Raw genomic sequence first — 13,356 nt, 5'->3', positions numbered from 1 at the left:
AAAAAGACCAATTATTTAGACATAGTGACAACTAGTCGTGGTAGCCCTAGTCATGACAAATTTTTTTTTTTTTTTTTTTTTTACAAAGTAACTGCAGTACTGTTGTTTCGGTAGAGTTGTAAAAGAAACACGGACATCTGCTCAGTTAAGGGAATCCATCTTGTTTTTTCTTCTTCTGCAGTCTACGAGTACAAATCAGATCAGTATCTCCACCTGCTGGGCAAATGGTGTAATGGCACTCAGTAACAACACCACCAGTACTTAAACTGTAAACCTAAAGTCCGACTCATTTCCCATCATCCCCGTGTTTACATGCTCTCACACTAACTTACACCCCAAAACGACCCCAACATAGCATTACTGGTGCAACAAAATGGTCAGCAAAACTGGAGCGCTCCACCTGTACAGTTTTGAGCCAGATTCCAGCTCGGACGAGGAAAATAAAGACGTACACGGATCTATTTGTCTACAAGTCATCAAGCATCAAGAATAGGTAGTTTAACCTAGCTTCTATGTCACACCTACAACCTTTTTCCAACAGCATTTTAATTCCTTATCTGCCCCTGATTCACAATTTAGATAAAGAAATACCCAAAAATGCAATTTTTAACTTAAAATGAAACAAAAACATGTTAAAAAAATGTACAGTAAAATGAAGTTTCTCTCATTTGGATTACTGAAGTCTTAATTAATTTTTGTAATGACATTCTAAATTAAGAAATAAACCTGCAGAAGTACAGAATTGATCATTAGTTTGTAAGTATGCTGCTTTTTTGATATTTCTTTTCTACTTGAAGGAAGTAAAATCTGTGCTCATGTCATGCCTTCATTTTCATCCAGGGATGGAATTTGGAGCTGGCAGTCACATTTACTTTCCAGTCAGATAAAAACGTAAGAGTTATTACCTCTCAGAATGCCGGCTGAGCTGTAGCTTGTTTTGACAGTAAATAAGCTAATAGGCAAATGTTACGGCTTATTTAATGAGTTAAGCCAGATCGATGTCAAATCTTGAGCAGAGGTGTATGAATTTATTCCCAACAAGACATGGAGTCACACCGCTAAGACATTTGTTCACATCAGACCGGGGGGTTGGGGTGTGGCAGAACTTCTACACATGGCGAAGTAGCGGAAAGGAAAAGGGAGGGAATGACAAGGAGTGAGAGAAAAAAGTGATTAAGAGGGTAGAAGGTGGCAGCGTGGTTGCAGCCGTCATTTTGCTCGAGATTCTTGGCAGTGAGAGATGACAGAATGATCTCCCGCGAATCCAGCAGAAACGCTTACACTAACACTTTCTCTGGCCCCTGCACTCAGAAAATGAAGGGAATAAAAGCACAAACAAGTCACAGAGATAGGAAGAGATCAATGTCCTCAAACACTTTCTGCAAACACAAACTTATCGCAGACCAAGCACGGATGAAAATGTGGGGGATATCTATATTTTACAGTCAATTCCATCTATCTCATGCAGCGACAGTCTTGCTTTTTTTAGTTAACCATCCATCACTTCAATCAATAGATTTGTCATCAGAAAGTTGAGCTGCGGCGTCGGGTTCTAAGCGTAGCTCTGGTGCATTTGATCTTCGCAAGACTTTCACTTTGATCCTTAGCTTTCAGTTTTGGATCGAACAAACCAAAACATCTCGGAGGGACACGCTTGGCTTTGATTCAAGCGGATCCGCAAAGACAACAAAGTCAGCATGCGTAGATGGCTTTGTGAAATGGAAACCTAAAAAGATCCTCCGAGAGATTTTCAAAGCTGAATACAGCGCGCAGTGTCGAGGCGACCTGGCAATTATCTCAATTTATCTTAGTAATAAGCCGCACCACTGAAATGCACTTAGCACCTATAACAGCTTGCAGATCTTCATCTATGAGTAATCATGGGTTTAGAGCCTCTGCTCTCTCTGCAGGGTGCAAGACCTCATCTGCATTCACATCTGCAGCCAATTAGTTATTAGCAGTCCTCCACACTTTCCCTCACACAAGTGCATCTGCTGAATGTTAAGTTAAACACTACTTTGAAGAAAAGATTTGGCACCAAAAATGACAGATTTTTTCTTGCATTTGACCTAGAACGCAGGAATTTTGTTGAATAGTGGTGTGATTAACTATTGTTAATGAATCTGTATGCCTTCAACGTCTTCAATAAATTAGGCCCATAACTGTCCTGTTTGTTTTAAAGCAGCTGGTTTGCCAAACTAATGGACACAACCCAACTTTGACAAACTGGGACATCGAGCTGAACCCGAGCGGGTAATCCTTTGTATCTCAGAGGTCACAAGGGTGTTTCTGTCTTCTAGCACATCATCGATTAACCCATGTAATTGATTGCTATTGTAATGCATCCTCATACTATCACATCATCTCTGGGTCTTGACTCTTAATGTTTTAGAGCTCAGATTCTAAACAAGATTTAGACAAAGTTTTGTTTGTCCAAAAACAGTATTTTACAGTTCTGTTCAAGCTTTGGCTGATCTGAATTGATTGTTATTTTTTTTTAAATATATAACCAGAATAGGCCCTACTTCTATGTCAGTTTGGTTCTGCTCGTCTAGGGCTAGGTCATAGGGGTAGTAATCTAAAATGGTGTATACTTATACAGCACTTTACGACCTTCTTGGAGGCCCATGGTGCTTTACAGTCACAATACCATTCACCCATGAATTACACACTGGTGTCAACCCATAACCATCAGGAGCAATGTGGGTTCAGTGTCTTGCCCAAGAACACTTCAACACACAGGAACTGAACCTGCAATCTTCCAATCAGAGGTTAATCGCTCTACCTCAGCACCACCAACCTACGTCTAACCAAAGATGTCCACACTTTCCTCTCTTTGGATACTTCCTCCAGCTCCTCTGGGGAGATCTTGAGGTGTTCCAAGGCCAGCTGAGATAGTCATTCCATGGGTCTTTGCCCAGTGGAACCATGGCCAGAATACTACCCCAGGGACGCGTCCAGGAGACATGTAAGCTAAATTCTTGAACTACAGCTACATTTAAGAACAGTTTTCATTTTTCTACAATGAACAAGTAAAAGGTAACTATGAAAAATCAATAATCAGTGTTGCCTGTGGAGGTTTTCCAAACTTTGTTTCTGTCACTTAGATTAAATCTAATTTTTTCTAAACCTGAAAGCCAATTTAAGCTACTTTAAACTTTTGCAACTTTTTAGAAGAGTTTTATCCCGGGATAATTGGTCCACACCAGTTTACTTCCTAGTAAGGTTTGTCAGTTGAGTGTAAGAGGTCATGTCAACTTTGGTGAGAAAAAAAAAAAACAAGCAAACTCAAGTCTTGAAAGCCCTAAAAGCAGAATTCTGATTATCGTGACAGTGAACCCTGGCCAACACCACAACAGTACATTATTCACCATTCTCAAACTAAGGTTTCCAAGTGTCTAAACCTTTACACAAATTTAAGGGAAAATCCTCAAATTTGGCAGAAGATATGCACATATAGAGTAAATCAGTTCCTGTCTACCAGTAGAAGTGATGATTCATGCTTTTCTCATACAGAAGCTGTCTCCAACGTTCCTCAACATGGAATGCAGGAGTCTCTCCAGCTGGGTGAGATCAAATATTTAAACAAAACCAAAGGTTTTGAAGAAGCTTTTCTTTGGGGAAAACATGAGTCAAAGTAAGAGAAATTTAGAAAATCTATGAAAAACATCAAAATATAAACTCACAATGCAGCATTTTCCTCCCACATAGTACAAGCCAGGATGATGCTGACTAGTTCTTATAAGTACCTATAATTGCTTTAGAAAAAGTTAAAGTCAGGCAGTTGTTGCATCTCATGCAAAGTAAAGTATGACTTCAGAACAGCCCAAACTATTGATTTACTATAGGGATGACAGATCACTGCTGCATAAATAAAATATCTGAGTCCAGTTTTACAGCAGACCTTCATTTCTGCACATGCACCTGCAATATCAACCTGACATTGAAGCAAACTGTTGAATTCCACATGCATAGATCTACATGAGTGAGTGTAAATCAAGGATGCACGATGAAGAGAGCGTGTGCTGCGGTGTCGTATCGATGTTTGTGTGTTTATTATCAGAATTCCATGAAATATGTATGAAGTATGTTTTTAACCTTTCCCGCTCCCCTACAGGGCAAAGGCAAGGTCCTTCAAGCTCACATAAGCTAACACGAACACCCACACAAAGATATAATGTGGCACCCTGGCCTTACACTGATGAATGTGTGTCCTTCAGAGCACACAGCAGCCACAGAGGGACACGGAGTGAATGAGGCAACCAAGTGAGCAAGATGGAGAAGGAGAGTATGATAGACACCAAAAGAAAAAAAAAGTCCTGTGTTGTGGGCAGAGGTGGAGGCAGAAGAAATGAGTGATACAATAGATAGTGTGAAAGTGCCTGAGGGAATAAAGGCATTAGGGCTCGTCTATTATTACTCCCCAAAAACTGATTCAGAGTAAATTAGGTAAGCTGGTTTGAGTGATAGAAGTTGATATGTCTTGTGAAGTTTTAAAGTAACAGAGTGAGATAATCCTTGAAATCAAGACAGAAGTACTCAAGGGTACTAAAGCAGCATTGCCAAGAAGACATCAAATACTAGAGTTATTAGTGGTCATTATGCGTTTGTTCTTTCAAAGAAACAAGTGACTCATTGGCTGATATCTGATGTGCCGGTATATGAGAACGTCATGACTGAAAGACGCCTCCCACCTCGTGTTCCAAATAGGAAATACCTGCTGGTCCCAATCGGCCAAAATCCTATAGACTACTACATAGAATTAAACAGCTATTACTCGGTCATTATATTTGCTAGAGTAACCATTTGTGCTCTGTTACTTTTTTAACATGTTCTTTCTGATCCTTTTTATTTGCTATACTTTCTTTATTTCAAGTTATTAAAGTTATAAACTGACCAATCAGTTGTCTAAATAAAAGTGTATGGTCTCATGTTGAACAATCAAAGTGTTATATTGACAGGTTCCTCTTTAAAATGATAGGGGTGTGGGACTTTGAACAAATTCTGTATTGATTAGTAAGCATGGTTGCCATAGAAACTGTGACTCAGACCAACTTGGATCAGTCAATGCTCACTGACGATTTCTGGTTTCAACATGGCAATGTCTGACTTGCAAAAAAATAAATAAATAAATGGTGAATTGAAGTCATTTTATTGGAACCAGAGGCGTGATTTCTCTGATGTCACACTAACTGAGTCCAGTTCTCATATACATTCAATGGTCTGAACTTAGTTTTGATTCCTTTAACATATCACAGAGTCAAAATTTACAAACAAACAAATCTGCGGTTACCAAATCAAGAAGGGCGTTCAGTTCCAAATAAAGTACATTTTATCTCACACAAAGCTTCAACTCATTTGATTTAAAAAAGGCATTGAAAGGCAACAAAGGACATAATTCTTTTAGCTTGTCAGAGTTCTGTCTCCCTCTTGCCACCGTATTGTTTTGTGCCACCCAGCTTGCATTACTGAGTGTTTCTACCTGGACCTGATCTTCTCTTTATGACCCCGCATGTTTTCTGATTGCCTGCCGCCTGCCTTGACCCTCGGCTGAATTCTGACATCTCTAGTCTCTTCTTGGATGATCCCATGCTCATTATTGACCCCTGACTGTCTGACCCGGATTTAGCTTTGTGGACTTTTAGCTGTGCTTAGTTCCTGTCTGAACTAATAACCCCGTTGCACGTGGAACCAGCTACCTGCCCGTTTGTGACATAGGTACCTCCACTTCAGTTCATTTTTTTATGTCTTTTTTTTGTCTTTTTTTTTTGGAACACAGAAACCTCGATGTTGGAACAAATTTGAACAAAAAAATCATTAGCAGGCTAAGCGATAATTGGTCCAAGTTGATCTGAGTCAACATTTCCATGGCAACCACTCTCACCAATCAGGAGTGAGCTTGTTGAAAGTCCACACTCCTAACACCCAAAGAAGGCTCAAAATAAAGAAATAAAGAAAAAAAATATCAAGAAAAATTAGGATTAGTAAAAACATATTAAAAAAGAATGGTAATTCTGACAAATAACCAATAGCTGTTTATTTCTCTGTAAAGGTCTTAGCTTCTTGGAAACCAGCGGGTACTTCCTATTTGGGAATAGGGGGGAGGTGTTTAACTGTCCAGTTCTTTTATACAGTTACTGGTTGACTCTCATCTATATTTTGACTTTGATAAATGTAGGGAGTATCCAAATCACAAAACTGAAAACAAAGAAATGAATAAAAAAAATGAGGGGGGAATAAGGAAAAGATTGACATCCAAAACATTTTAATTTGCAAAGGGTTTTTTGTTGTTTTGTTTTTTCACACAGAGGGAGATTTTTCGTAGCATCTGTTTACTCTACCTGGTAATTTACTGGCAGCTGGGTGCTCGTCGATTCGACAGGTAAGCTCCCGGTGGTGAGTGAAAATAGGGGAAAAGACGGTGATTTAGAGGCTGTGTGTCTTTATGGTACAAATAGACAAACTTTAAGGTAGTCAAAAGACAGCTAACGTGGAAATTCTGTTACAGGCTGATGCTTCTGTAGTCATCATGGCAGAAGAATCAAAGCAATACCTTAATGTGGATGCTTGTCAGCAGTAATGTTCATATTGATCAACATAATAACTGACTTTATTTGTCAACTGATATCAATAAAAGGAAAATTTTATCACGCATCCCTAAAATTTACCTATTTCCCCGGATAATAATGAAAAAAATGATGCAAATTCTATGGGAATTTGTACAATGCTTAGATTTTACTGGTAAACATTTGTATAGAATTTCAGAATGGTTTAGTTTTCTTTATGGAACAGAGTCAGCCTGGCACTGACCTCCACCTTACAGTAAACAATCAGAGTCTGCTCATTCATCCATGGATAGATAATTAAATGGAACTTCTCAGTGGTTGATTTACTAACTGATCTGTCACTACTCAACACAAAGAGCCAGTCTTGTGTTGCTTTCAGAAGAACTGATCATGAAAAACATGGAAAAAACCAGTAACATAAACATTCTGGGTGGTAAAGAGTGTGATCAGAGTTCTAGAAAAAAAATACAAAATAATAAAAGTTTTAATAATATGCAATAATTAGATTGAACATTCCCAAAGGGAGAAGTTGCCTGGTGTTATCCCACCAGAAATGTTTGCTTTAAATAAAATCAGAACAAAATCAGAAACACTAGAAACTCAAAAGAGAAATATAATACATTTGTTTGAAAACAATCTTTTTTTTAAGTATATATATATATATATATATATATATATATATTTAAGAATGACATATTATTATGCGGAAGGTACATCTATTGATTTCTTTTTCTAACAGTAGAATCAATAAAATCTGCAGTTGTTTGAAAATTCATGGTGCTGAGGGTAAAAGCTTCCAGTCTCTCTCCTTTTTTTTCCCAATCCACAGTAGTTTCTAATTAGGAATACATTTGGTTGCTGTGTAGCGAACAGCAAGTCCTTTCAAGCAGAACAAACAATCTAAAAACAAAGCAGGTTCGTACAGTCTCACCGAGCAGGACACAAGCCCATCTGTTTGCTTTAGGTTTTTTTCTCCCCAACACTGCTTACTAAAAAAAATAGAAGAAGCTACCCACACTCACGCTGGTGAGTATGCAGACATGACATCATATTTTTCAGCACCGAGTCTCTGCAAAGAGCGTGGGCATAGCGAGAGGGAGGCTTGTGTGTGTTGGTGCGACTACTACACAGAGAGGCGACACCAACTCGAGAAGCAGCAGAACAGACGGAGTCTGAGTCTGCGTCTGTCACTAAGAACTTTTGAGGATCTAAAGGAATCCTTTTCACATCCATCTCCTCATCTCTGTCTGTGCAAGTCCAGCTCTCTCATCCACTCACTGTTCATCAGCCAGTGGCAACAGTATTTTTTTTGTACTCCTCTTGCTTTTGTTTGGCTGTCATGGCCTGTGAGTACTGTTTAATTCTCCCTCAACACTCCCTCAGGAGAATGAGGGGATGAAGAGCAGGTGGGGGGTGAGACGGGGGGATGACAAGGGCAGACGCACTTCATTAATCAACCAACTAGCTTTGAAAATTCACCTAATTAACGTCTAATTACAGAGCTGGGCGCATTGCCAGCTGGCCTGCTATGTATTTTCACCAATACGACCCCTGCGGTCCACCAAATGACAGAAATCACCCCTCTGTTATTCCACCCTGTTATTCCACTCTTCTTCACTAGTTTCATTTTTTTCTTCACTAACAGCAGATCAGCACTCAAAAGGACATTCCTATTGTAGTCTTACCGTACTAATGTTGGTCGTCATCAAAGGCTCATGGAGGTTCTCTGAAGCCAGAGCTTCCTCCCAGTGATGGATGCCGGAGTTCTCGTCTTTTTCTTCCAGGCTCACTTTGCGGGACATGATAGCCCGCCAGGCCCGCTGAATCCTGCCAACATAAAACGTGTGGGGGGGTTTCTTTTAATGAGGTCAATTCAAGTGTGCACTTGATACTAAAGTAATCAAGCCTATGGTCAGCACTAGGAATGTCCCAATCAGATGTTATTGGGCCTGATTTTATCATCTTGATCAGATAGTTTTGTAACACATTTTAAAAATCAATAAATTTAAAAAATAGATTCAGGTTGTTCCCTATTTTCATTTCATTAACATTATTTTATCATTGAGCGCTGAAAACAGAGTTTCTGTAAAGTAGCTGTAACAAGTAAAAATAGTGTAACTATTACCTTAAATAAAAAAACAACTTTTATCTAGTAAATGTAGGTGATAATTAGTCACGTGAGAAAGTTTAGTGACTTTAGTTTAAAAATCTTTAGAACTTTTGAACATTTTTAAACCAAATGGGTTTCATATCTTCATTTACAATTCTTAGAAACTAATGATGACTTTGCTGTGGTCACAGAAGTTTTTATTTTTTCTTAACTTTTCTTTCTTTGTCAGAACAGGCATATCAAAGAACAGCTCGGGTCCTAAGTGGTTAAATCACAGAGCTAGCAGCTAGCAGCTGCTGTGTAGCCGTCTGTCTGTCGGAACCAAGGAGAGAGCTTAACATAAAAAAACAACTATTTTCTGTTGAAATACATTACTAGGTTGTTGTTTACGATAAGACAAACTAATATAAATGCTTTCTGTCATTTAAAGTGTTTTCAAAATTATTTAACATCTTGCTAGCTTGACTGAACTGTTTATGTTAGCCTTCTGCTTGAACTGGTGCAGTATTCTGCTGCGCTTTAGGATAATAACATGTTGTGATCCGTTCATGACATGTCGACTTCTAGTGAGGATTTATCCATAATAATAATCTTTAAATATAAAGCACTGATCATAATACGAATAAATTAAACATCCCATACAGATCGGGAGATAGCATTTGATACTAATCGAGTCCTTAGCCACGTGATCGGGACCAATTTCTAATTTGGACATTCTTAGTCAGTTCATCCTATATTACCTGTAAAAAGTCACTGATAAACTGGATAACATGCCCTTTAAAATTAGTTAATAATTCTTACTGCTTTAGCAGATTTTCTTAAAATAAGCAAAACAAGACATGTTTTTTTTCAAACTAAAATTATTTTGTCTTTGAAAAAATCTCTTGATAAAATTATTTTTCTTGCAAGACAGAAAAAAAGACAAATGACTATTTACGTTCTTAAGATCCTGTTTTTTCAGCGTAATTAAAGGACGTGATACAAAAATTACAAGAAAAACACTCAACTTTAATGGGTTTAAATAAGAAACTATGATCTAAAAAAAAAAAATTAAAGTAACCAAGCTTCCTGCAACAATCTGCTTATAGTGAAAGATCTACCTAGTTTCAAAACGACGTGTGACTGATTACTTTTCAGTTACATAAAGCAAAGAAACTACAAGAAACATTAAGACGGAAAAAAAAGTCTGGATACCAGGTCATCACTTAAGCAGGGATTAGACAAGTATAACAGACATGACAATGAAAACAGATCGAGTCGAAACAGCAACCTGGCAGCGCTCGGCTTCAGCTACCACTGTCACTTAGCAGCATCACACATGTTGTGCAGGTCAAACGCCAGAGACAGACGCAGCCTCATTAAAATCCCTGATAGTGGCTGAGAAGTGAGCTGCTTTGACAGATCATTCTGCATTCAAGGCAGAGCTTAGAGACACATTTGCAGCAGCATTGTTGAAACATAAACAGCAATGAAAAGGAGTTTATTTAATCACTGCAGTTAATTAAAAATATCACAATCACCATACATTTAAATCATTTTAATTAAAAAAAAATACATAAACTCCCTCAAACTACAACATTATTTTTATAGTAGTCTGCATGGAACAGCAATAAGGATAAATTAGGACTAATAAACAGTTTATTGTCCCTTGCTGGACATCAGTAGTATGGAAGCCAAAGTACCTCCATATGTAGTTTTAATTAAAACATGATTTGTCATTTTGGACAAGTGGGTTTACTAACATCTGCCAATATCCTGCTGCCATTACCAGCAAATCCAACTGATCCGACTTTCGTGGAATTGTAATAATGACTTAGTTTATTCTGTGCATGTGTGCATATGTTTACAGAACAAAAAAGGCCAACGCACCCAGAGATGCTCATAAATTTTCTTTTTTGCAAGTGTAACTTAATAGCCTAAAGTCTATGGATCTGCGTTCAAATTAAGTCTCAAATATTTAACTATTAATTCAATTCAAACTTGAAGTCAGAAGTTTTATAATTAAAATAAAATAAAAATACTGACACATTTTCCCTTAACTACCTTAACCCTCTGATGCATGAATAATGAAAATCTTGGTCAAGATTTTTTTGACAAATGTTGGTATCTGTCTCAGAAACCAATCCAATGAAGAGAGATTTTTTAGTAACTCTCCACTATAGTGACCACTAAGCACCAGGGGGTTAAACAATTTGTTGGGGACACAATAACAGGCAGCTGGTGTGTTCTCATTCTCAAAGCAAAATATTACAAAGAAAACATTTAAGAAAATATATATATATTCTGGTCTTCATATAGTTACTTTGAAGGTGTACTATGGTTTAAAAACAAATGAATAGTGACTTTGTTCAGTCACATTGGACCATTTTAAGAGTATTCATATTTGCTGTTCATGTCTGTTGTCTTTAACGTACTTTCCTTTACTTGAAAGTTTTATCATAGTTTGTCGTTGATGGGCGGTCTGTTTAAAGTGCTGTTACATTACCTTGTTATAGTAAATGATACAGGATGTCAGGTAATGGCCTAGATTTGCAATTATAAGTTTATATCATGGTGTATATATCCATTAGTCTAGAATACAATTTGACTGTTCAACATAAAGTCCCACTCAATCATCTTTTGATCCATTTCCAAAGCGTTCCCAGTCATCTTTTTTATTATGATTTTGTTGTTTTTTTCCTCAAATTTAAAAATACAGTTGTTTTCTAATATAACATTTCTGCGAATCGGCAGTATTTTATCAGAAATTAATTTCTGAGTTGTGGGCGGGACTGTTGCTGCAGAGTAAGCCCCCTCCACTTCCCATTATCCGTCTGTTTACACTCTCTCCAGCTAGCTCACAGCCCCTCCACTTTAGTGGTGCAACAAAAATGTATGAGTAATGTTGGAGTCATCAAACTGGTCAGTTTTGAGACAGATACCAGCTCGGATGAGGAAAACAAAGACGTATATGTATTCAATCTGTTTAACCCATGTGCTATTCTAGGCATGTTTACATTAAAAGTCAAGACAAGAACTTTTTTTTCCAAGGATTTTTTATCTTCACTGGTGTCAATGAAGACTTAAAATCCTGTCCATCAGCACAAGTGTTGAGTGAATGCATCAGAATGGAGCGCAGCAAGGAGCCAATATTTTTTAATCTGCTCTTGATTCACAATAATTTTAATAATTACATATTCAGAAATGCAGTTTTAAGATTAGTTTTATATGTGTCCTCCATCATGAGAAAAATGGTACGAGAATCTGCATCTTATAGTCAAACCCAATATTTTTGTTCACAATCTTGATATACTCCTTTAAATTCTACTTAAAAAAAGAAGTCATAAGTTTTAAATCTCTAAAGAAAGACAAAAACACTTATTTGTCTCCAACCTGTCAATATGTTTTGTTAAATCTTTTAACAAGTGAGTGAATAGAAACTAGAATTTTAAAGTGTTTTTTAAAGGTTACATCTTGTTTGAGATACACTAAATAAATACATTCAGGTGCTTTCTAACTTTTACAGCCATCATTTTACACATCTGAGAAAAATAGCAGAACATTTTTCACATTATGGAGCTTCTTTAAAAGCCTTTCAAATGAACAAAACTGTTTTTTCCCCAAAATGGCTAAAAGCTAAACATTTTTCACAAACTCAAGATCTTCCAAACATCTGCCGTTTTTTTCCTCAACTATTGATATCACTTTTTGATACTGTGGCTATTGATCTCAGCTCCGTTCACAACCTCTACAAACAGCCCCTTCTCTGTCTATCACTTTTGAGTCTCTTTCATCCGTGTAGTCACCCTGACAACAGCGTCCAAGATGGAGAGTGGGATCAATTACTCGATAGAGAAACACATTCACCTGCAGTGGAGCAGAGAGTCAACTGAACCAAATGGAATAAATTGAATTAAGCCATAAATCCCTGCTCTAAAACCAATACCTTTCCCCCAGTCTTTGTCCATCTCTGTTTTCTACACTTTTACTCTATCTTAAGCTTCATTTTATCCACCCCTGCCCTCTGTATGACTAACTTTAGCCCCTTTCTACATCTCAACCATGTTACCTCCACACACAGAGAGCATTTTCTTGGCCGCCTTAAAACTTTAAAGAAAGTAAGTGAAGCAAGAGCTGTTCCTTTGTTAATTCACCTTAAAAATCACATTAGACTGTATTCATTGAGGGTTCATGGCCCCAAAATTGCACTCATGACCCCAGCGTCGCAAAAGTAATTAAAGGCAAATGAATTGATTTTCATGAACCAGCAGTAAAAGGTCAATGGATTAGAAAACTCAGCACAGAATATTTGCCGACGGTTCTGCAAGAGTTACGCCACACAGTGAAGTCAGTGGAGATACTCACACAACAGCCTTTATCTCCAGGCACTGCTGCTGGTCAAGGTGACGAGGGCCGTTGTACTCATCTTCACTCCTGCAAAAACAGCCTCTGTGAAAAACAAATAAAGCTATGAGACTTCAAGCACTCTCTATGCACAGAGGTAAAGATATGGAAGATATTAGATCAAACTTGAGGAGTCATTTAAAAAGAGGCTATCAAAAATCAGATTTGATACTTTTTTTTAATAATAAATGCTTTAGTGTCACAATCTAAGTTCAAAGTGGATAATAAAAAAATAAAATAAATCTAACCCAGCATTCTAGCAGCTTTTACATCACTTACGCACAAATCTTGGAGGTG

General features: G+C 37.5%; 1 protein-coding gene across 1 annotated transcript in view; it reads right to left on the bottom strand.

The window, feature by feature from the left end:
* The window catches only part of schip1 (schwannomin interacting protein 1), a gene marked incomplete in the record, with an annotated part of 244,738 nt that overhangs the window by 224,309 nt on the left and 7,073 nt on the right, over positions 1-13,356 (bottom strand). Inside the window, 2 exon segments of the mRNA XM_024277237.2 lie at positions 8,252-8,393; positions 13,021-13,089. Of these exon segments, the coding sequence (XP_024133005.1) occupies positions 8,252-8,393; positions 13,021-13,089 (211 nt within the window).

Source organism: Oryzias melastigma, linkage group LG13 (assembly GCF_002922805.2).
Source record: "Oryzias melastigma strain HK-1 linkage group LG13, ASM292280v2, whole genome shotgun sequence".
Classification (NCBI taxonomy): domain Eukaryota; kingdom Metazoa; phylum Chordata; class Actinopteri; order Beloniformes; family Adrianichthyidae; genus Oryzias; species Oryzias melastigma.
The sequence above is the reverse complement of the archived record's forward strand: the minus strand, read 5'-3'. Positions and strand labels throughout refer to the sequence as shown.